The sequence below is a fragment of the Vigna unguiculata genome, chromosome 6 (genome assembly GCF_037176805.1).
Source record: "Vigna unguiculata cultivar grain cowpea cultivar isolate G323 ecotype 2 chromosome 6, ASM3717680v1, whole genome shotgun sequence".
Lineage (NCBI taxonomy): Eukaryota > Viridiplantae > Streptophyta > Magnoliopsida > Fabales > Fabaceae > Vigna > Vigna unguiculata.
In genome coordinates, this window is record NC_140797.1 from 10,517,715 (window position 1) to 10,538,673 (window position 20,959).

At 44.0% G+C, this 20,959-nt stretch overlaps 2 protein-coding genes across 2 annotated transcripts; both read left to right on the plus strand.

The window, feature by feature from the left end:
• Window positions 1–2,000: 2,000 nt before the first annotated feature.
• On the plus strand, window positions 2,001–17,968 carry LOC146885511 (uncharacterized). Its single transcript, XM_085674481.1, has 3 exons — window positions 2,001–2,124; window positions 2,201–2,279; window positions 3,050–17,968. The coding sequence occupies exon 3, from the start codon at window positions 5,130–5,132 to the stop codon at window positions 5,946–5,948; it is 819 nt and encodes a 272-aa protein (XP_085530607.1). The 5' UTR covers window positions 2,001–2,124; window positions 2,201–2,279; window positions 3,050–5,129; the 3' UTR covers window positions 5,949–17,968.
• Window positions 13,821–15,745, plus strand: LOC114188360 (uncharacterized). Its single transcript, XM_028076954.2, has 4 exons — window positions 13,821–14,084; window positions 14,283–14,825; window positions 14,984–15,229; window positions 15,458–15,745. The coding sequence occupies exons 1-4, from the start codon at window positions 13,821–13,823 to the stop codon at window positions 15,743–15,745; spliced, it is 1,341 nt and encodes a 446-aa protein (XP_027932755.2).
• Window positions 17,969–20,959: the final 2,991 nt, after the last annotated feature.

Below are 20,959 nucleotides of genomic sequence, written 5' to 3' on the forward strand. Positions count from 1 at the left end.
AATTAAATTGTTTTCATCGACTGGCCCACACATACACTACTAAGATAAAAAAATTAGGTTAAAGTATAAGGGGTAAAAATCAGATTTCACTTTTCTCCCTTCAGCTTTCACCCTCCCTCGAGTCAGCCTCAATGTTTCCCTCCTTCTTTGTGGCGTGCATTTTCTTGCATGAGTGGCAAAACTCCATCGAGGCGAGTGGGCGACAAGAGTGATACTCCAACGAGGCCAGATATTACTTAATGTAACATCCCGACCAGATATTACTTAATTATAATTAAAATAATAGAAATGATAATAAATTGTATTTATTATTGAAATACATTCCTAAAATGTGGGAAAATTTAAACTTTATAACAAGCGTCAAAGTTCCAAAATCCCTAAATCTATAGAACGTCTACCACATTCCAAAATTATTAAAAACAAGTCATTTCTTACAAAAACATCACAAGGATGAATTCATGAAATTCCCCCATACTAGCCCATCTCCGGCTCTAACCATCCACATGCTCACCTGCAACAACATCTGCTCTCATGTAACGAGTTACATGATCATTGCCAAACACACAGGAATAGGGTGAGCTCAAAGTAAAATTATACATCACAAGGTACTTTATAGTAACAAATTAAAACTTCACATACTTTTATACACCCAAACCTTAGATCCAAACATTCACATCTCCCTCTGGACGCCTCTTGATTCTACACCCTTTGATGGTTACTTTGGTTGATACTTGCTGCCATGAATGTCTACTCGCCCCTTCGAATATAGGCCACCACCTATAGTCCACACGTGGGAATAATCTTGTCACGGTCACAATCCATAACACCAAGTGGTGTTTTCCAATATGAACCGTAGTCCATATTTGTCCCAAGGCTACCAAACTCATCGGCTACTACCGAGGAGGACAATCACAACACATCGCCTGACAGGACCACTTCCATCGCCAAGCGCCAACTCTCGGGTTTTGCTCTTGAGTTCACTTTGTGGCCTATCTCCTGGCGGTTTACACTGGTTTGCCAGACGCCACACCAGTAATTGATAATTTACTAGTTTTTCGCACTCTAGAATAGGTTGCAATGAACCTATTTACAGAAGACACTCAGTTAACGCAAAACATGCATCCATGACAAGTAAATACACTTTCATATCATTAAGTTGAACTTAAGTACATAATATCACACGGTCATACATAAAACACAATCATATCATTGCTTTCATACATTCCGGAGAATCACAATAAATCCACATAAAACCATCAAAACAATTTGTTATACCCAACACACAATCCTGAACATCTAAACAATATACAAACCAGGAAGAACACATAATCATTGCCCCAAAATATCACACGGGAAATAAAATAGTAATAATGATAATAATAAAAACAACACCACCAATAATAATAATAATAATAATAATAATAATAATAATAATAATAAAAATAATAAATAATAATAATAAAACCAAACAATAAAAATAATAATAATAATAATGAAAATAACAATAAAATAAAATAAAACAATAATACAAATAAGATAAAATAATAATAAAAAATAATAATAAAAAATAATAAAAAAATAATAATTATAATAAAATTATAAATAAAATAAACAATAATAGTAATAACAATAATAATAAAATAATAATAATAAAAATAAGTGTGGCATATTTAGAAGAAAAACTGTAACGTAAAACAATATAACAATTAAATTAATAAATGATTGGCATACATAACATTTGAATCCAAGTCCTCTCAACACGATTCCACACACTCAACTGCTTAAGCCACCCTTACTCCTTATCTTCTTTTTTCACATTTATTAACTTAGGGATTCTCGCCCTCGCATTTATTAAATAAATATTTATTTATTTATTTAATTATTCTGAGTCTTACAGCTTCTCGTTAGCAACACCTCTGACAACTCTCTTCTTTACAACGAAGGGTATCTTCATAGGTGCGGTTTGAGGGTTTTCTTTCGAAACCAATGGATTTTTGAAGCATCCATATTACTACGTTATTGATTGAGTAATTTTTTTGTTATGGGATCCAAATTAAATTTTTAGAACAAGCATTTTAGGTGGATGGGCTTTGAGTTGAAATCTTGAACTCAAGGTGCATCAAGGTGAGTTACTGCCATTTGAATATGCATTGAAATGCAAATTATTTGATTTTTAATCATATTTTCCATTTTGAATCAGGTGGTGCTGTGTTTGGAATTGTTGGGGGTGAAGACGAGACTTTGAAGTGGAGGTTAAGGTTGTGTTGGCACCTAAAAAGGTTAGTTGAATGTTTTAATTTATTTTACTTTTCCTTTTCCTGTGTGATTAAGCTATATAAAAGCGTTGGAAGCATGTGTGTTGTGATTTCCAATGCATAATAAGAAATTGTATGCCTTCGGGAATATGATGATTTTTCAGTCTACATTCATCCATTTGTATGCTAACTAAGTTTAATTCTATATAAATATGTATATGTTTAACTTGGAAGTATTTTTCTATATGTTAAACATGCAACACCATATAGTCCTTGCATAGTAACCTTCACTGCTTATTGCTCCTCGCATGCATGATTATTGAATAACCATGCCTCCTTTTTATGGCTTCCCTGCTTTTACCTTTTCAACGAATTACCATGGTTTCTAGGAAGAGACTAGAGTTACAACCAAAAGGAAAAAAAATCATTGCTCCTTCTCACGCTACTTTATAACCAAGGCTCAAATACTGTTACTTTTCTCATTCTCCCTTGTGTATGTCCCTCTGCTCTTGTTTTTTTCTAGGATAAGTTTGCAGATATTGAATATAAAATTTGTGTGAAAGATAGGGATCATTTGGAAAACTCCAAAGGGACATGTTACATATCATTTGGTAAAGTAGAAGATTTGTGTATAACCATTGAACAAAAGTGAAAAAGTGTCAAGTTGCAACAAATATGTGCACTGCAAGGAGGCAACATTAGTTTCTTTCATTCTTCTTTCTTCATTATATTATATGATAGGAATAAAGTGGTTTTAGAGATTAATCTCTTACATTTTAATTTTCATTTTTCAGGTTTTAGTGTTGTTCCTGTAGAGAACAAATAAGATAAGTTAGGCACAAGCGTCACTTTACCTATACAGTCCGCTATCTCCTCAGTTGGCATCTTCCCGGTTGGCACGTGTCTGTTTGGACCCAGGAGGGGTTACCTGCAGAAGGGACTCCGAAGCTCAAGTCAGCCAAAGCTCTCAAAAAGTCAAATCAGGTGATTAATGGAGTAATGAATGCATACCTTTAATTATTGGGGTCCACGCGTATTTATAGGGTATTAATTATGTTTGGCCAAGACATGGGCTGGGCCCTAGTTTGGGCTGTAGGTAGGCCTGGGCCCTAGCCCAGGCCCTTAGTTCGATTATTGTGGGCTTATTGTATATCAGGGGGCTTTTATTTCGCTAAGACTTTTGGAGTGGTCTGATCTGGTTACTTCCCTAGTTGGCTTATGTCGTCGTTGTCCGTGTACTGTCCTGGGTTGGCTTATGTCCTTGTTCGTGTACTGTCCTAGGTTGGCCGTTCCTTTTGCGACCTATGTTATGAGTTTAGGCTGGTTTAGGTTTATGCCGATCCGAGCCGTGTACCTTAGTTGTTTCCGGCACATATGTGGGGATTGTTCGTTGTTACTTATATGGTTAAGTTGGTCAGGTACGGTACACCAGTCCCCTAGCCTTTGCCGATATAGCATGTTGGTGAAGGATGATATGTGCTAATGTGTTAGTCGTGATCGGCTAGGTGTGATACACCAGTCCCCCAGCCTTTAACTGTGATGGACAATGTTAAGGCTAAAAGATATGAAGGAGTTTCGGGTAGGTGAAGGGGTTTGCACAGGTGAAGGGGTCTGTGGCAGGTGAAGGGGTGTCAGAAGTCTAATTTAGAGAAGTTTGGCGCCGTCATTTTGATACTTTGTGATGATTAAAATGAGTTATGTTTTTTGGCGGGAAAGAGTTATGACGTTTAAGATTCGTGTGTATAAATGAAGATAATGTTGGCAATGCATCCACTTTGTCTCATTTGCAAAAAAATCTGTTCGTATGCGTTTTAGAGCTGTTCGATATCTTCCTTTCCTCCTTCGTCATCTTTAAAAGAATCAGGTATGTCTAGTAGTAGCGATAGGGTTTCGTTGTGAGATTCGGGTAGTGAGCGGTTTGGAGATAGTGGAAGTAGTCGAGACGATACTAGTGATAGGGAAGAGATGGGTAGTATAGGGAGGATTCCAATGGAGAGGGTGGTTGAAGTCAGGGAAGACCCACCCGAGGAGTTGGCAGAGAGCAACTGGCCAGCAAAGACCGGGTACGAATGGGTGGCGGCGGACGTACCGACACAGCAATCATTGTTTCAGTGGTCGCATTTGCTGAGGTCGTTGTTGAACTGCACACCTATTTTTCAAAAGGGTGTTCAAAGGGACATAGTTGCTCCGGAGCGGGTGACCGCTATTGAATGTGTTTGCCACGGTCGAGAAGAATCGGCTGAAGAATTCTTTTATATGTATATGTGCCATTTCTCGCAGCTACATATCCGGTTACCGTTCGATGAGTTCACCATGGGAGTGCTTCGATTATTGAACGTCGCCCCTACTCAACTTCACCCTCAGTTGGGCGTCCTTACAAGCTTTCCGGTGACTATGCATGGCATTGTACTTGGAACCGTCTCCTCGAGCATTCTTGTACTTTTTTGTTATGAGGCCGAAGAGTCCGATAACGTGGTTGTCATTAATAAGTCGGCCTGGTCTCAACAAACTAGACGCTTTCACTCAGTCGTTCAAGCATTTTAAAGATGGATTCTTCAAGGTGGTGGTGAAACCGATTGGTCGGTCACACTTCTATACAGCTGATGGTAACACTAAATTTCCGTTTTTCTGGACCGGCAATCCTTGGAGATATAAGGTGATATCGAGGGAGGATTTGTCGGTGGTGGAGAAAGAGGTGGTGGATATCTTGATGCAATTTAACGATAAGATGCCCACTAAGGGCTTAGTTAGGGTGTATAATTCGGTTCACACAATTATAGATATTGAAGGTATTTTTTTGTAACTTTGAGCATTGTTGTACATTCAAGTATTTTGACAATTTGTGTGTTGTGTACTTCAGGGCATATCGCGTAAATGGGCAAGAAAAACTTGACGCTTTTTCAAACTTTGCGCAAGGAAAAGGCGGTGAAGGCTAGAGCTGCGGGAAACACTGAGGTTCCCAACCTACAGGATTCGTTGGTAAAGGTCCACGTGCACGGTGGTACCAAGAGGAAAGCAGAGTTGTCGGCCAGGCTAGGCAAGGGAAAAGACGTGAAGAAGGTGCGAGTTGTTGTGATGGGAGAGGGTTCGGCCAATGGGGTGAAGGGGTCGAAAGTTGGGCTGATTGAGCTTCCAAAAACCACTGTTCGGAAGGATATCGAGATTAACGTGCCAAAGTCGCTGTTGGACTCCATTGACAATATGGAGCTGAAAGCTTTGGTGAAGGCTATGGTGGAGTTTAGCAGTAAGACCTTGCTACTAAGCCGGCGTGTGGGATCCTTGTATGAGAGGGAGTTGAAGGAAGGAAACCGGACTAAGGTGGAAGAGTTGCAGGAGAAGGTGGACAAGCACGCTGAAGAAAAAGAGGCTTGGAAGAAGGAGAAGGAGGGGTGGGAAACGGAGAGAAAGAGGCTTGCTACGTGGAAGGTGCGCTGCCTTGATTATGAAGAAAAGCTGAAGGGCCAGATTGCAGATCTTGAGGCTGACTACGACGAGATAAAGGAAAAACATGATGGGCTGGAGGGGGAGTTAGAGGACCTGAAGAGTTGTATAATACAAGAACATATTAATGGTTTTCAGAAGGGTGTACGACAAGCGGCCTTTTTTTATGAGAATGTTGACGTTAATGATTCGAGGTTTGATGTAAATAAGGATGTGGTTGATGGGGTACTTACAGATGAGGCAGAAATCTAGCCCAGAAGGGGATGGAGAGAAGGAGGTGGTGAATGCTGATGCAGGTGGTGATGGGGCGGTGGCGAAGGGTGCTGAGCAGGAGGCGACTTAGGATTTTTGATTTAATATTTCCAATTTGCTTAATGATTCCAAGTCTGTAGTAACCCGTACATTGTTTTACTTTAGTGCTTGATATGAATGCCCGTTTATGTTTATATTGTGTTTGTTTGAGGCCGGTTACTTGTGTGTCAATTGTTTTTTATATATGTGAGTAGGTGTTTGATGTATGGCGAAATCGATTGTATGTTAAAGGTGTTCGACCCAGGCGACCTACTTGTGGTAAGGGGTGGGGAACTTAAACGAATTAACCAACGTGTTAAGGGTGTTCGACCTAGGTCGCTTACTTGTGGTAAGGGTGGGGAACTTAGACGAACTAACCAACGTGTTAAGGGTGTTTGACCCAGGCCGCTTACTTGTGGTAAGGGTGGGGAACTTAAACAAATTAACCAACGTGTTAAGGGTGTTCGACCTAGGCCGCTTATTTGTGGTAAGGGTGGGGAACTTAAATGAATTAACCAACGTGTTAAGGGTGTTAGACCCAGGCTGCTTACTTGTGGTAAGGGTGGGGAACCTAAACGAATTAACCAACATGTTAAGGGTGTTCGATCCAGGCCGCTTGCTTGTGGTAAGGGTGGGGAACTTAAACGAATTAATCAACGTGTTAAGGGTGTTTGACCCAGGCCGCTTACTTGTGGTAAGGGTGGGGAACTTAAACAAATTAACCAACGTGTTAAGGGTGTTTGACCTAGGCCACTTATTTGCGGTAAGGGTGGGGAACTTAAACGAATTAACCAACGAGTTAAGGGTGTTCGACCCAGGCCGCTTACTTGTGGTAAAGGTGGGGAACTTAAAACGAATATGAGTGGTGAAGTAAAGAATAGTCGTAAAGTTGGGAACCCTTTGTATTATTCATTGAATCTAGGGGCCTCGTTAAAACCTCCCTAGCCGAAACCCTCCTTAGGGAAAAAAGACCAGGTGAGGAAAAAGAGTACACCTAGGGTTACAAGTGTTTTGATGTGATACAGTACATGTTTAACTAAAGTAAAACTTGAGATGGGACACATTCCACATATTAGGTATTTCCTCCCTAGATAAATGCTCCAGACGATATGCTCCTCTTCCCTTGTCTTCACGTATGCGGTATGGGTCGTCCCAATTGGCTGAAAATTTGCCATCCTTCTTCCTTGCACTGCTGGCCATTCTCCATACTAAGTCTCCTTTTATGAACGATCTTGGACATAGGTTTGCGTTATACTTTCTGGCAGCTCTTTGTTTGGCGGCGAAGTTGCGTATCTGTGCTTTTTCTCTAAGTTCGGGTAGGAGGTCGAGGTGAGTGGCCATGTTTTGATGATTGTGGGTTGGGTCGTATAGTTCTCGACGTATGGATGGTTCGCCAATTTCGACGGGTATCATGGCGTCTACTCCGTAAACTAGGCTGAATGGGGACTCGTTTGTTGCTGACTGAGGGGTGCATCTGTAGGCCTATAGCATTCTACCAATTCTTCGGGTCATCGGCCTTTGGCGGTGTCTAACCATTTGTGTAATTCCATTAGAATAACTTTGTTGGCAGCCTCTGCTTGTCCATTGGTTTGTGGGTGTTCTACAGAACTAGTTATGTGTTTGATGCCCAGACCAGTGTAGAACTTGGCTAGTTCTTTATCTATGAATTGCCGGCCATTATCAGTAATGATAGTATGCGGAACGCCATATCGGCATATGATATCTTTCCAGACAAATTGCTGGACCTACAGGGCTGTGATGGTGGTCAGTGGTTTGGCTTCTATCCACTTAGTGAAATAATCAACGGCTACTATTAGGAATTTCACCTGGCCGGGGGAGAAGGGACCGAGGACATCCATTCCCCATTTAGCGAAGGGCCATGGGGAGAGCATGGAATGGAGTTGTTCTTATTTTTGGTGGATGAGGTTGCCATGTTTTTGACATGGTTTGCATTTTTTGACATAGTCTTGGCAATCCGCTTCTATAGTCGGCCAGAAGTAACCGGCTCGAAGGATTCTGGTGGCCATAGTACGTGCGCCAGAATGGTAGCCGCAAATGCCTTCATGCAGTTCCTTAATTATATACTGCGCTTGTTCTGCAATGACACGTTTGAGAAGCGGTTGGCCATATCCGCGTTTGTAGAGGTCATCGCCTATCATGGTATATCTGGCGGCTTTAGCCAGCCAAGTTTTATCAGCATCTTCTGGGGGGTTACCGGTTTGGAGATATTGGATATAAGGGGTGGTCCAGTTGTGGGTTTGGGGAGGGGTGATGTTGTCGGCTGGGGTGCGGGTTAGGATGTGGCATGTATTTGTGATTGAGGGAGTGGATAATGTTTGTTGCAATAGGGATCGGTGGCAGATTTTTAATTTGGTGCTGGCTAATTTGGATAGGATGTCGGCTCTGATATTGTCGGTCTTGGGAATGTGTTCAATGCGGACTTGTTCGAAAGTGGATTGGATGACCGCGCGGACCAGATGGTAATATTGTAAGAGGATGGGGTCCTTAATCTAGAATTCATCATTTAGGTGGCCCACAATAAGTCTGGAGTCGGTTTTGCATGTTAGGGTTTTGACGCCAACTTCGCGGGCAAGGGAAAGGCCGGCGAGGATGGCTTCGTACTCGGCTTCATTGTTGGATATCTTGAAGGCGAAATGGAGGGATTTTTCAATGAGGATATCGTTGGGCCCTTCTAACACGATACCAACACCAGCACCTTTCGGATTTGAGGAACACTCTACATGAAGCGTCCACTAGTCCTCTATGGGTGTTTGTTGGAGGTCATTAACAAAATCTAAGAGGCATTGGGCTTTAATGGGGCCATGGGGTTCGTAACGGATGTTGAATTCCGACAGCTCGACGGCCTAGGATGACATTCGTCTAGTTAGGTTTGGGTTTTTGTAATATCTTTTGGATTGGGTCGTCGGTTTTGACGGAGATGCTGTGGTTTTGGAAGTATGAGTGTAGGCGGCAAGCTGCGTGGACCAAGGACAGGGCCAACTTTTCCACCATTTGATACTTGGTTTCAGGATCTTGCAGTGTTCTGTTAATGAAGTAGACAGGATGTTGCGTGCGCTCTATATCTTGGACAAGCGCAGTGCTGACGGTGTGGTCGATGGCTGTGATGTAAACTAGCAGGGGTTGACAAGTGTCCGGCTTGTGGAGGATAGGTGGTGAGGTGAGGGTGGTTTTTAGTTTTTGAAAGATTTGTTCACAATCGTCTGTCCACGTGAACCGGGCAGATTTTTTGAGGAGTTGGACTATGGGTTGGGTTTGTTCAGCCAGTTTGGGCAGGAAGCGGGAAATGGCTGTAAGGCGGCCTATGAGGCATTGGACCTCTTTGATGGTGGTGGGACTACACATTTCGATAATCGCCTTGCACTTTTTAGAAATTGGCTTCTATGCCGCGTTGAGTTAACATGAATCTGAGAAATTTATCGTGGTCGACACCGAATACACACTTGTCGAGGTTGAGGCGAAGGTTGTATTGGCGTAATGCGGAGAAGACCGCTGAGAGGTCCTGGGCGTGTTGGTGGTGGCTTGGAGACTTGACAACCATGTCGTCAACGTATACTTCGACACATTGGTAGGTTGCTCCAGCGTTTTTAAGACCAAAGGGCATAACTCTGTAAAAGTAATTGGCGTCGTCCGTGATGAAGGCGGTCTTGTTCATGTCAGATGCGGCCATAGGGATTTGGTTGTATCCAGAATATGCATCCAAGAAACTAAGTACTTTATTCCCTGCCGCGCCATCAACAAGTCGGTCGATATTGGGTAAGGGGTAGACATCTCGAGGATAGGCCTTGTTTAGAGATGTGTAGTCTACACACATTCGCCATTTGCCATTGGCTTTCTTCACCAAGACTACATTAGAAAGCCAAGTGGTGTATTGAGCTTCTTCAATGAATCCTGCGCTCAGTAACTTATCGGCCTCGACCTTAGCTGCCAGGCGTCGTTCTTCACCGAGTTTGCGTTTTTTCTAGGAGATGTAGCAGGCTTCTTTGTAGATGGATAGTTTATGGGATGCTACTAGAGGGTCTACCCAAGGTAAGTCTGTGGCTGACCAAGCTAAAAGGTCTGTGTTGCTGACCAGGATAGGTGTGATGTTGGCACGCTCGTCAGAGTTCAAACCGGTGCTTAGGTTGATGGAGTGGCCATTCGGAAGTTCTAGAGGGGAGGTTTCTTCGACAGGTTTGAGATGAATATCCTGGCCCACTCTGGGGTCTAGATCTTCGCCCGATAGGGCGATGCCGGAGCTAGGTGGTCGCTTAATGTGGTTGGTTTGCTGGATTGGGAGTTGTGGGCGTAGGCTGGCCATGTAGCATTCGCGTGCCAAGCATTGGTCGCAATGGACAGTGAGGACGACAGCGCCGAGGGTGTTGAGTGAAGGACGACCAAGGAGGACATTGTAGGATGTGGGCGTGTCAACGATAAGGAAGCAGATGGGAATCATTTTAGTTTGGGCTCTGTCACGAAACACGGTGTGAAGGTCAATTTAGTCGCGGGTGGACACTTGTTCGCCAGAGAAGCCAGAGATTGGTTCGTCGTATGGGACCATGGCAGTGTCTGGGAGCAGGAGTTTTTGATATGTGGCCCAGTAGAGGATGTCGACAGAGCTGCCCTGGTCAACAAGGACTTTCTTAACGGCGTAGTTTTCGATTTCAATAGTGATGACCATGGGGTCGTCTTGTTGGTGGTCGAGGCCGTGAAAGTCGTCATCTGTGAAGATGATAGGAGGCATGCGGCGTTTGTGATGGGAATGGGTAATATGGATGATGGATTGGATATGGCAAAGGTGTTTCTTTCTGGCATAAGAGGTGGATCCTCCACAAGCGAAGCCACCAGAGATGGTGTTGATAGTGCCACGTAGGGGACGATCGGCGAGGGTTATGTTGGTGCGAGCCGGTTGGGGATCCTGGTTAGCAGGTTGGGAAGGCCATCTGTCATAGCGAGAGTCGTGTGGAGGGCGTCTGTGGTTAGATCGAGGGGTGACGGGCTTGGGAAGGATGATCATCTCTGTGGATGGAGCTGCGAAACTGACCAGCACGGACCAGTTCTTCTATTTTATCCTGGTGTGCTTTGCAGTCTTCTGTAGTGTGGCCATGGTTGCGGTGGTAGCGGCAATATTTGGTCATATCAACATTAGGGGGAGTGGTCGTCTTGCGGGGTAGTGGGATGAGGTCAGCTTGCAAGGCCTCATCAAGGAGGCGGGATCGGGCTACAATAAAGGGGGCAGATATGGTAAAGCGGGGTTGGCAGGATTCGCGTGGGCGGGTATCGAGGCCGGGGGGTTTGTGGGGAGGGGTTGGCGGTGGTGGCTGCATAGTCATTGCAGAATTTGGTGTGGAGGGTCTGCATTTCCTCCATGCGAACATAGTTGGTCGCATGCAACTTGAGCTCGTGCATATAGGTAGGTGGGTGGAGGTAGACATTATTGGCGAAGGGTCCGGGTTGGAGGGTGAGTGCCATACATTGAAGGATCATTTCCTGGTTGACGTGTGGGGTACGAAGGGCTGCCTTGCTGAAACGATCGATGAATGTGCTGAGTGGTTCACCTTGTTCTTGTCTGATGCCTAGGAGAGAGATTGTAGTAGTTTGATGTAGGCGACTGCCAGCGAAATGGGTTGAGAACATATGGGAGAGAGCGTTGAAACTGTCGATGGAGTAGGGTGGAAAGGTTGTGAACCATTTGAGAGCAAGGCCTTTGAGGGTGGTGGGGAAGGCTTTGCAAAAGACCGCGTCTTGGGATGTGTAGCAGCAGGGGTAGAAGCTGCGGTGTGTTTGGGTTGGGTGGAGGGGAAGTGAGTGGGATGGGTGGAGGGAATGTGTGTTTGTTGGGTGGTGGTGAAGGTGTGAGGGGTGGGGTTGTATTCGCTTTCTTCTTCTGTGGGCTGGAAGGTCGGGGACCTTGCAGCCTCAAACGCCTCCTTGGCTTTTCCTTTCTGGGTGGGATCGACTTCGATCTTTCGCTTGAAGCGATAATTCTCTTGTCGTAGCGCCTCTATCTCATCAGTGCTACATTTCTTCATATCTGCCAGCTCCTGTTGCATTTTGGCCTGGCCGTCTAGGATAGCGGCCAGGTCAAGGGTGATGTTAGCGGGTCCTAAGGCACCAGCATATGCCTACTTGTTAACTCCAGCTCTACTACGAGTTGAAACCATCTTAGGAGAAAAACGGGTACTAAGGTGTTGTCTCGTGTCCCACGGTGGGCGCCAATTGTTCCTGCAGAGAACAAATAAGATAAGTTAGGCACAAGCGTCACCTTACCTATACAGTTTCGACCACTCTGAGATACCCATAAGCGATATATATAAGCCAGGAAGAGGCCTACTGAGGAGATGACCGACCAGGGTAAGGTAATACTTGTGCCTAGCATATCTTGTTTGTTCTCTGCAGGAACAATTGGCGCCCACTGTGGGGTACAAGATAGTACTTTACTACCCGTTTTCTCCGAAAATGGTTTCTACCCGCAGCAGAGCAGGAGTTAACAAGTAAGTTGAAGACAGCCCCTCAGGACCTGCTAACATCACTCCAGATCTGGTCGCCATCCTAGACGGTCAAGCCAAGATGCAACAGGAGCTGGCTGACATGAAGAAGCGTAGTGCTGATGAGATGGAAGCACTGCGATAGGAAAATTCTCACCTGAGGCGAAAGATCGAAGCCGATCCCACTCAAAAGGGAAAGGCCAAGGAAATATCTGATGCCACAGGGTCCCCAGCTTTCCAGCCTACTGAAGAGGAAAGCGAGTACAATCCTACCCCGCATACCTTCACCACCACCCAACAAACTCCCATCCTCTCAACCCATCCTACTCACTTGCACTCCACCCTCCCAGGACATACTGCGGCTCCCACTCCTGCTGCCACCCTCCCCACCACTCATGTCCCACCCTACAACATGGCCACCACCCTACACACCACTCATATCCCACCCTACAACCTTCACAACCTTCCTACTACCCACATCCCTCCTCACAACTTCATCTCCACTTTTCCCACCCTTGTCCATAATCCCACACCTCCTCACCCGCTCCCATCTCACCAACCTAGGCGCCGTCACCCTTTCACTGACTTAATCGCCAACATCCCCCTCCCCACCCAGTGGGAACCCTTCACACTGGAGCGTTACGGTGGTGAAACCGACCCCGATTAACACCTCAAAGTCTACATCACCCACGTCGCCCTCTACACTTCCCATGATGCCGTCTTTTGCAAAGCCTTTCCTACCACCCTCAAAGGCCCCTCCCTCGAATGGTTCACCACCCTCCCGCCATACTCTATCGACAGCTTTGACACCCTCTCACACATGTTTACCACTCACTTCGTTGGTAGCCGCCCGCATCAAACTACTACAATATCACTCCTCGGCGTCAGGCAAGAACTAGGCGAGACGCTCCGGGCATTTATTGATCAATTCAACAAGGCTGCCCTTCGCACCCCACACCTTAATCAAGAGATGATACTCCAGTACATGGCCCTCACCCTTCAACCCGGCCCCTTTGTCAACAACGTCTACCTACACCCACTTGCCTCAATGGCATAAGTTGAAGCTGCGGGCCACCGATTACGTTCGTATGAAGGAAATGCAAACTCTCCATACAAAATTTTGAAATGATTACGCACCCTCTACCGCCAACCCCACCGCACAACCTCCCCGTCCTGATCCGGGACCACGAGAACCCCTATAGCCCGCTTCACCAGATACGCCCCTCTAAATGTTCCCAGATCCCGCCTCCTTGATGAGGCTTTACAAGCCAACCTCATCCCACCACCATGCAAGACGACCACTCTCCCCAATGCGGACATGACTAAATACTGCCGCTATCACGAAACCATGGCCATACCACAGAGAACTGTAAAGCACTCCAGGATAAAATTGAAGAACTGGTGCGAGCTGGCCACTTTCGCCGCTTTGTCCGCAGCGAAGACCACTCCTCCCAATCCCATCATCCTCCTCGTCCCGATCACCGACTCCCTCCCCGCGACTCTCGCCACGATAAACGCCCAAACCAACCCGCAAACCATGACCCCCAACCAGCTCGCACCAACGTCACCCCTATCGACCCTCCCCTACGTGGCACTATCAGCACCATCTCCGGTAGTTTCGCTAGTGGAGGATCTACCTCATCCGCCAGAAAGAGACACCTCTGCCATATCCAATCCATCAACCACATCACCCATTCTTATTACAGACGCCGCATGCCTCCCATAACCTTCATGGATGACGATTTTCACAGCCTTGATCACCAGCAAGATGACCCTATGGTCATCACCGTTGAAATAGAAAATTACACAGTCAAAAATAGTCCTCGTCGACCAAGCCAGTTCCGTCGACATACTCTATTGGGCTACGTACCAGAAACTTCAACTCCCAGACACTGCCATGGTCCCATATCATGAACCAATTTATGGCTTTTATAGGGAACAAGTCTCCACCCGCAACAACATTTACCTCCATACCGTCTTCCGCGATGGCGCCCAAACAAAGACAGTTCCTATCCGCTTTCTCATCGTCGACGCACTTACATCTTATAATGTCCTCCTCGGTCGCCCTTCACTCAACACCCTTGGCGATGTCGTCTCCACCCCTCATTTTGCCATGAAGTTTCCCTCCCCATCTGGTGACATCCTCACCATTCATTGCGACCAACGCCTTGCACGCGAATACTACATGGCCAGCCTACGCCCAAAAATCCCCATCCTGCAAACCAATCACATTGAGCGACCACCCGACTCTGAGATCACTTTGTCTGGTGACGATCTTCACCGTGATGTTCACCTTGAACCTGTTGAAGAAACTACCCCTTGGAGCTCCCAAATGGCCGCTTCATCAAACTTGGTACCAGGCTAGAATTTGAACAACGTGACATCATAACACCCACCCTAGTCAGCAACACGGACCTCTTTGCTTGGTCAGCTGCTGACTTACCTGGAGTTGACCCTCAAGTGGCATCCCACAAGTTATCTATTTACAAGGAGGCCCGGTATGTCTCTTAGAAAAAATGTAAACTCGGCGAGGAACGACGCCTAGCAGCCAAGGCCGAGGCTGATAAATTACTGAGTACAGGGTTCATCGAAGAAGCTCACTATACCACTTGGCTCTCTAACGTGGCCCTGGTTAAGAAGGCCAATGGCAAGTGGCAGATGTGTGTTGATTACACGGATCTTAACAAAGCCTGTCCCAGAGATGTCTACCCCTTACCCAATATTGACCGACTTGTTGACGGCGCAACCGGTAACAAGGTCCTCAGCTTTCTTGATGCATACTCCAGTTATAATCCCCATGGCCGCATCCGACATGAACAAAATCGCCTTCATCACAGACGACACCAATTACTTCTACAAGGTCATGCCATTTGGCCTTAAAAACGCTAGAGCGACCTACCAACGATTGATGGACAAAGTCTTCAGTCATTTAATGGCCAAATGTGTTGAAGTATACGTTGACGACATGGTTGTCAAATCCCCAAGCCATCACCAGCATGCTCAGGACCTATCAGAGTCTTTTCCGCATTACGATACTACAACCTCCGCCTCAACCCCGACAAGTGCGTATTCGGCATGGACCGTGGTAAATTTCTTAGATTCATGCTCACCCAGCCCGGTATAGAGGCTAATCCTGAAAAATGCAATGCGATCATTGAAATGCGAAGCCCCACTAGTGTCAAAGAGGTACAACGCCTCATAGGCCGCCTCACAGCCATTTACCGCTTCCTTCCCAAACTAGCTGAACAAACCCAACCATCATACAATTGCTAACAAAATCCGCCAAGTTTACGTGGAATAATGATTGTGAACAAATATTCCAAAAGCTTAAAACCACCCTCAACTCACCACCTATCCTCCATAAACCGGATACTCATAAACCCTTATTGTGAACACTGCCACAGATCACACCGTCAGCGCCGCGCTGGTCTAAGATGTCAGCAACACCCAACATCCTGTTTATTTCGTCAGTAGAACCCTGCCAGACCCTGAAACCAGATACCAGATGGTGGAAAAGTTGGCCCTATCCCTGGTACACGCAGCCCGCCACCTACGCCCATACTTCCAAAATCATAACATCGTCGTCAAAACTGACTACCCAATTCAGAAAATATTGTAGAAACCAGCCCTTGCAGGGTGGATGTCGCCATGAGCCGTCTAGTTATCTGAATTCAACATCCACTACGAACCTCACGGCCCTATCAAAGCTCAATGCCTTCAAACTTTGTCAACGATCTCCAACAAACTCCTGAAGAGGACCAATGGACACTTTATGTTGATGGTTCGTCAAACCCGAAGGGAGCAGGTGCTAGCATCGTGCTAGAGGGCCCCAACGACATCCTCATCAAAAAATCCGTCCACTTCTCCTTCAAGACATCTAACAACCAGGTCGAATACGAAGCCATCCTCGCCGGCTTATCCCTGGCCCGCGAGCTTGGTGTCAAGTCGCTAACATGCAAAACCGATTCAAAGCTTATAGTAGACCATTTAAATGACGAGTTCTAGATCAAAGACTCTACCCTCCTACAATATTACCATCTGCTCTGGAAAGTCGTCCAGTCCGCCTTCGAACAAGTCCGCATCCAACACATTACTAGATCCGAAAACGTCAGAGCTGACATATTATCCAAGCACCAAGCTAAAAAGCCGCCACCGATCCCTATTGTAGCAAACACTATCCGCCCCATCCATCACAAGTACTTGCATAACCTAACCCAACACCAAGCCGACAATTGGATAACTCCCTACATCCAGTACCTCCAAACCGGTAACCCTCCACCTAACGCCGACAAAATTTGGATAACTAAAGCCACTAGGTACATGATGAGTGCGTATTTTTGTCCTCATTTAATGTTTAATTCTAGGTATTTAATTGAATTTGTGTGCTTAAAGATTGATTTAATTGGGATTTCCTATTATTGGGTTTATTGAGCATGAGATACAAAAACATGTTAAAAATAGCTTTTTAGTTGCATAAATGTTCTTTGGATATTTTGAGGTGTGTTAGTGCAGCTGCAGCTAAGTTAAGCTCATGGAGGTGTGGAAATAAATTTATTAAAGCTTCATGACACCTTAAAGATAAATCCAAGAATAAGAAATTATCAAAAGCACAAAAATTCAAGCCAAGCATTACATGAAGACGGCAAGAAAAGCTTGAAAAACTGAAGAAGTTTGGCTAAACCAAGAAGAGAGGAAAGAAAAATTGGACCTTGCGGTTTTCTTTATCTTTATGATAGAAGATAATTTGGGAAAATATATCTTTAGATATTTTATTTGATATTTTTAAATAATTATCTTATTTAATTATATCATAAAATATTAAAAGATAATAACTACCAAATCTTTTTAAATATGACAAGATCTTCTTGAATCTTTTTAGTTCCACAACAAACAAATATATCTAGAAGATATTGGATTATTTAGAAGATAATTTAAGGAGATTGCAAAGGGTTAATTTGGAAAATTAATACAAATACTAATTGGTGATAATTTATCATATATCTTTAATTAATTAATTAATTTAATTATATTAGATATTGATATTATCAACCAATTATATTTGTCAAATAGTCTATATCTCTCCAAATATTTTTAAATATTTATCTTTATCTTTATTTTAAAAGATATTTGAGAGATTTTAGCAACAGAAAAGCCCAGTCCAATTCCTATATAAAGAGACCAAGGGAGAAGCAAAAAGGACAAGCTCGGGACTTTGGAGTTCAGGAACCCTTAGGGGGGGCCTAATTTCGTTTCCTTTCTCTCTCTCCATTCTTCTATTTTTATTTTGTATTCCATGGATTGCTAAACTTCTTTGGTTGATTCCATTGTAATTTCATTATGGATTCTGAGGTTAGAATGAATTAATTTCTTTGTTCTTTTTATTATTGTTGAGGTTTTAATTTATCTATGTCTTTTATCTTTGAATCACGTAAAAAGTAATGATTTTAAATCTATATGCATGTTGATCATATGAGTTCAAGGGTTTTTAAATTTAATTGAGACTTTACTTTGATTTTATTTAGAAACTTTCATATGATTAAATGAGTTTTTACCAATAATTGAGACTTTACTTTGGTTAAAGGTATTTACTCTAACTACAATTAATTGAGACTTTACTTTGATTAATTAAGCTTTCTATTTGGTGAGGAGATAAAAGAATAGACATGATTAGGCATAGTAAAATTTGATTGAGACTGTACTTTGGTTGAATTTACTGTGGATAATCTAAAAGTTCTCACTTTTAATTGAGATTGTACTTTGGTTAAAAGTGAGAACGCCAACAAATTAATTGAGACTTTACATTGATTAATTTGTAAATTTACAACAATAATTAATTGAGCAATAATCTTTAGATAACTGATGATGAATCTATTTTGAAAAAGCAATGGAATCAATCTATTTTCTTTATTATTGTTTTTATTTCTTTTTATCTTTTAAATTTTATTTCTATCTTTGTTTATCTTAATCCCCTATATTTTTTATAATTTTATTTGACTAACTCTTGTATAGTTTTATAAGAACTAATTTGTTAAAAATCAATTCCTTGTTCGTTGGGAGACGACTTTGGGTTACTTTACCCTTTCTATTTTGTTGACTACTATCTTAGTAATACTGACGTTGCTATAGTTTAGTAGTATTAATTTGATCGCGTCAACGACAGCGTTATCAGTACACGATGATAGGCGATGACCTTTACAAACGCGGATACGGCTAGTCACTTCTCAAATGCGTCACGGCAGATCAAGCTCAGTACATCATTAAAGAATTATATGAGGGCATATGTGGCTATCATTCCGGCGCACACACCATGACTACCCGAATCCTTCACGCCAGTTACTTCTGGCAAACCATGGACGCCAACTGTCAAGACTTCGTCAAAAAATGCATACCATGCCTGAAGCATGGCAACCTTATCCACCAGAAACAAGAGCAGTTTCACTTTATACTATCCACGTGGCCCTTCGCAAAGTGGTGAATGAACATCCTTGGCCCCTTCTCCCTCGGCAAAGGCCAATTAAAGTTCTTGATAGTAGCCGTCGACTACTTCACCAAATGGATAGAGGCCAAAGCACTAGCCACCATTACAGCCCAACAAGTACAACAATTTGTTTTGAAGGATATTATATGCCGATATGGAATCCCACATACAATCATAACCGACAATGGCCGATAGTTTATAGACAAAGAACTCGCTAAATTCTATACCGGCTTAGGTATTAAACATGTAACCAGCTCCGTCGAACACCCACAAACCAATGGACAGACCGAGGTAGCAAACAAAGTTATACTGGTGGAACTGCGTAAGCGGTTGGATAGCGCCAAGGGCCGATGGCCAAAAGAATTAGTGGAAGTGTTATGGGCCTATAGGTGTACCTCCCAATCAGCAACGAATGAATTTCCATTTAGCCTAGTATACGGCGCATATGCCATGATACCCGTTGAAATTGGCGAACCATCTCTGCGCCAAGAACTATACGACCCCGACCAAAATCATCAAAACATGAGCAAAAGCCCAAATACGTAACTTAGCTGCCAAACAGCGAGCGGCCAGAAAGTACAATACGAACCTACACCCGAGATCGTTCGCAAAGGGAGACTTAGTTTGGAGAATGGCCAGTAGTGCAAGAAAGAAGGATGGCAAGTTCTCCACCAATTGGGACGACCTTTACCGAATACGTGAAGACGTTGGAGGAGGAGCGTATAAGCTTGAACAGTTATCAGGGGAAGACATGCCCAATACATGGAATGTATCCCATCTCAAGTTTTACTTTAGTTAAAGACATGCTTTGTACCGAATGCTTGTAACCCTGGGTGTACTCTTTTCCCTCACCTGGTCTTTTTTTCCTAAGGAGGGTTTTGGCCAAGGAGGTTTAACGAGGCACCCCAAATTTCATGAATAAACAAAGGGTTCTTAACACCACGACTACTCCTTACCTTGCTTCTAACACGTTTTAAGTTCCCCACCCTTACCACAAGTAAGCGTCCTGGGTCGAACACCATTAACTTAATGTTAATTTTTTTAAGTTCCCCACCCTTACCACAAGTAGGCGGCCTGGGTTGAAGATCATTAACTTAATGTTAATTCGTTTAATTTTCCCACCCTTACCACAAGTAAACGGCCTGGGTCGAATACCCTTAATAAAAAATCGCATTCGCCAAACATCACATACATCAAACACCCACTCACAATTATACCATACCACTAACGCATCACTATCACACAAGTTATCGGCATCAAATACACAAGATATCATACACAAATAATTCATCATATCAAAAGCAAAGTAAAATAGTGTACGGATTATTACAAACTTAGAATTCATGACCAGTTTAACATCATAAACAATAAATGTCCTAAGCCGCCTTGTTGTCATCACCCTCCATGGCATCTCCTGCATCCCCGTCCTCATTTGTTGCTCCCTTCTCTGCCTCCTCCTCAAGGCTGCTCTCGACCTCATTAACAAGCTGGCCATCCACCACATCCTTGTTCACGTCAAATGTTGGATCGGCCTGCAACTCCTCCACCTTTTCCCGGTTCCCCTCCTTCACCTCCCGGCGATACAACGAACCAACCCGACGACTCAAAATTAGCGCCTTGCTCCCAAACTCCACCATCGTTCTCACTAGGTGGTCCGACTCCATATTGTCGATAGAATTAATCACTATCTTCTGCAGGTTGATCGTAATGTCCTTCCTAACGGCCGTCTTCGGCAACTCTATCAGACCGGCTTCCGGTCCTTTAGCCCCACTCAATGACCCTTGCCCAAGCAAAGACGCCCTCACCTTTTTCACATCCTCACCCTTACCAGGTCTAGCCGGTAACTCGGCCTTCCTCTTGGTGCCGCCATGTACGTGCACCTCAACCAACGACTCTTGTAAATTTGGGACCTCAGTTTTCCCAATTGCTTTTGCCTTCACGGCCTTCTCCTTCCTCATTGTTTGAAAAAGCGTCAAGTTCTTCTTTCCAGCTTGAGCCATGTGTCCTGC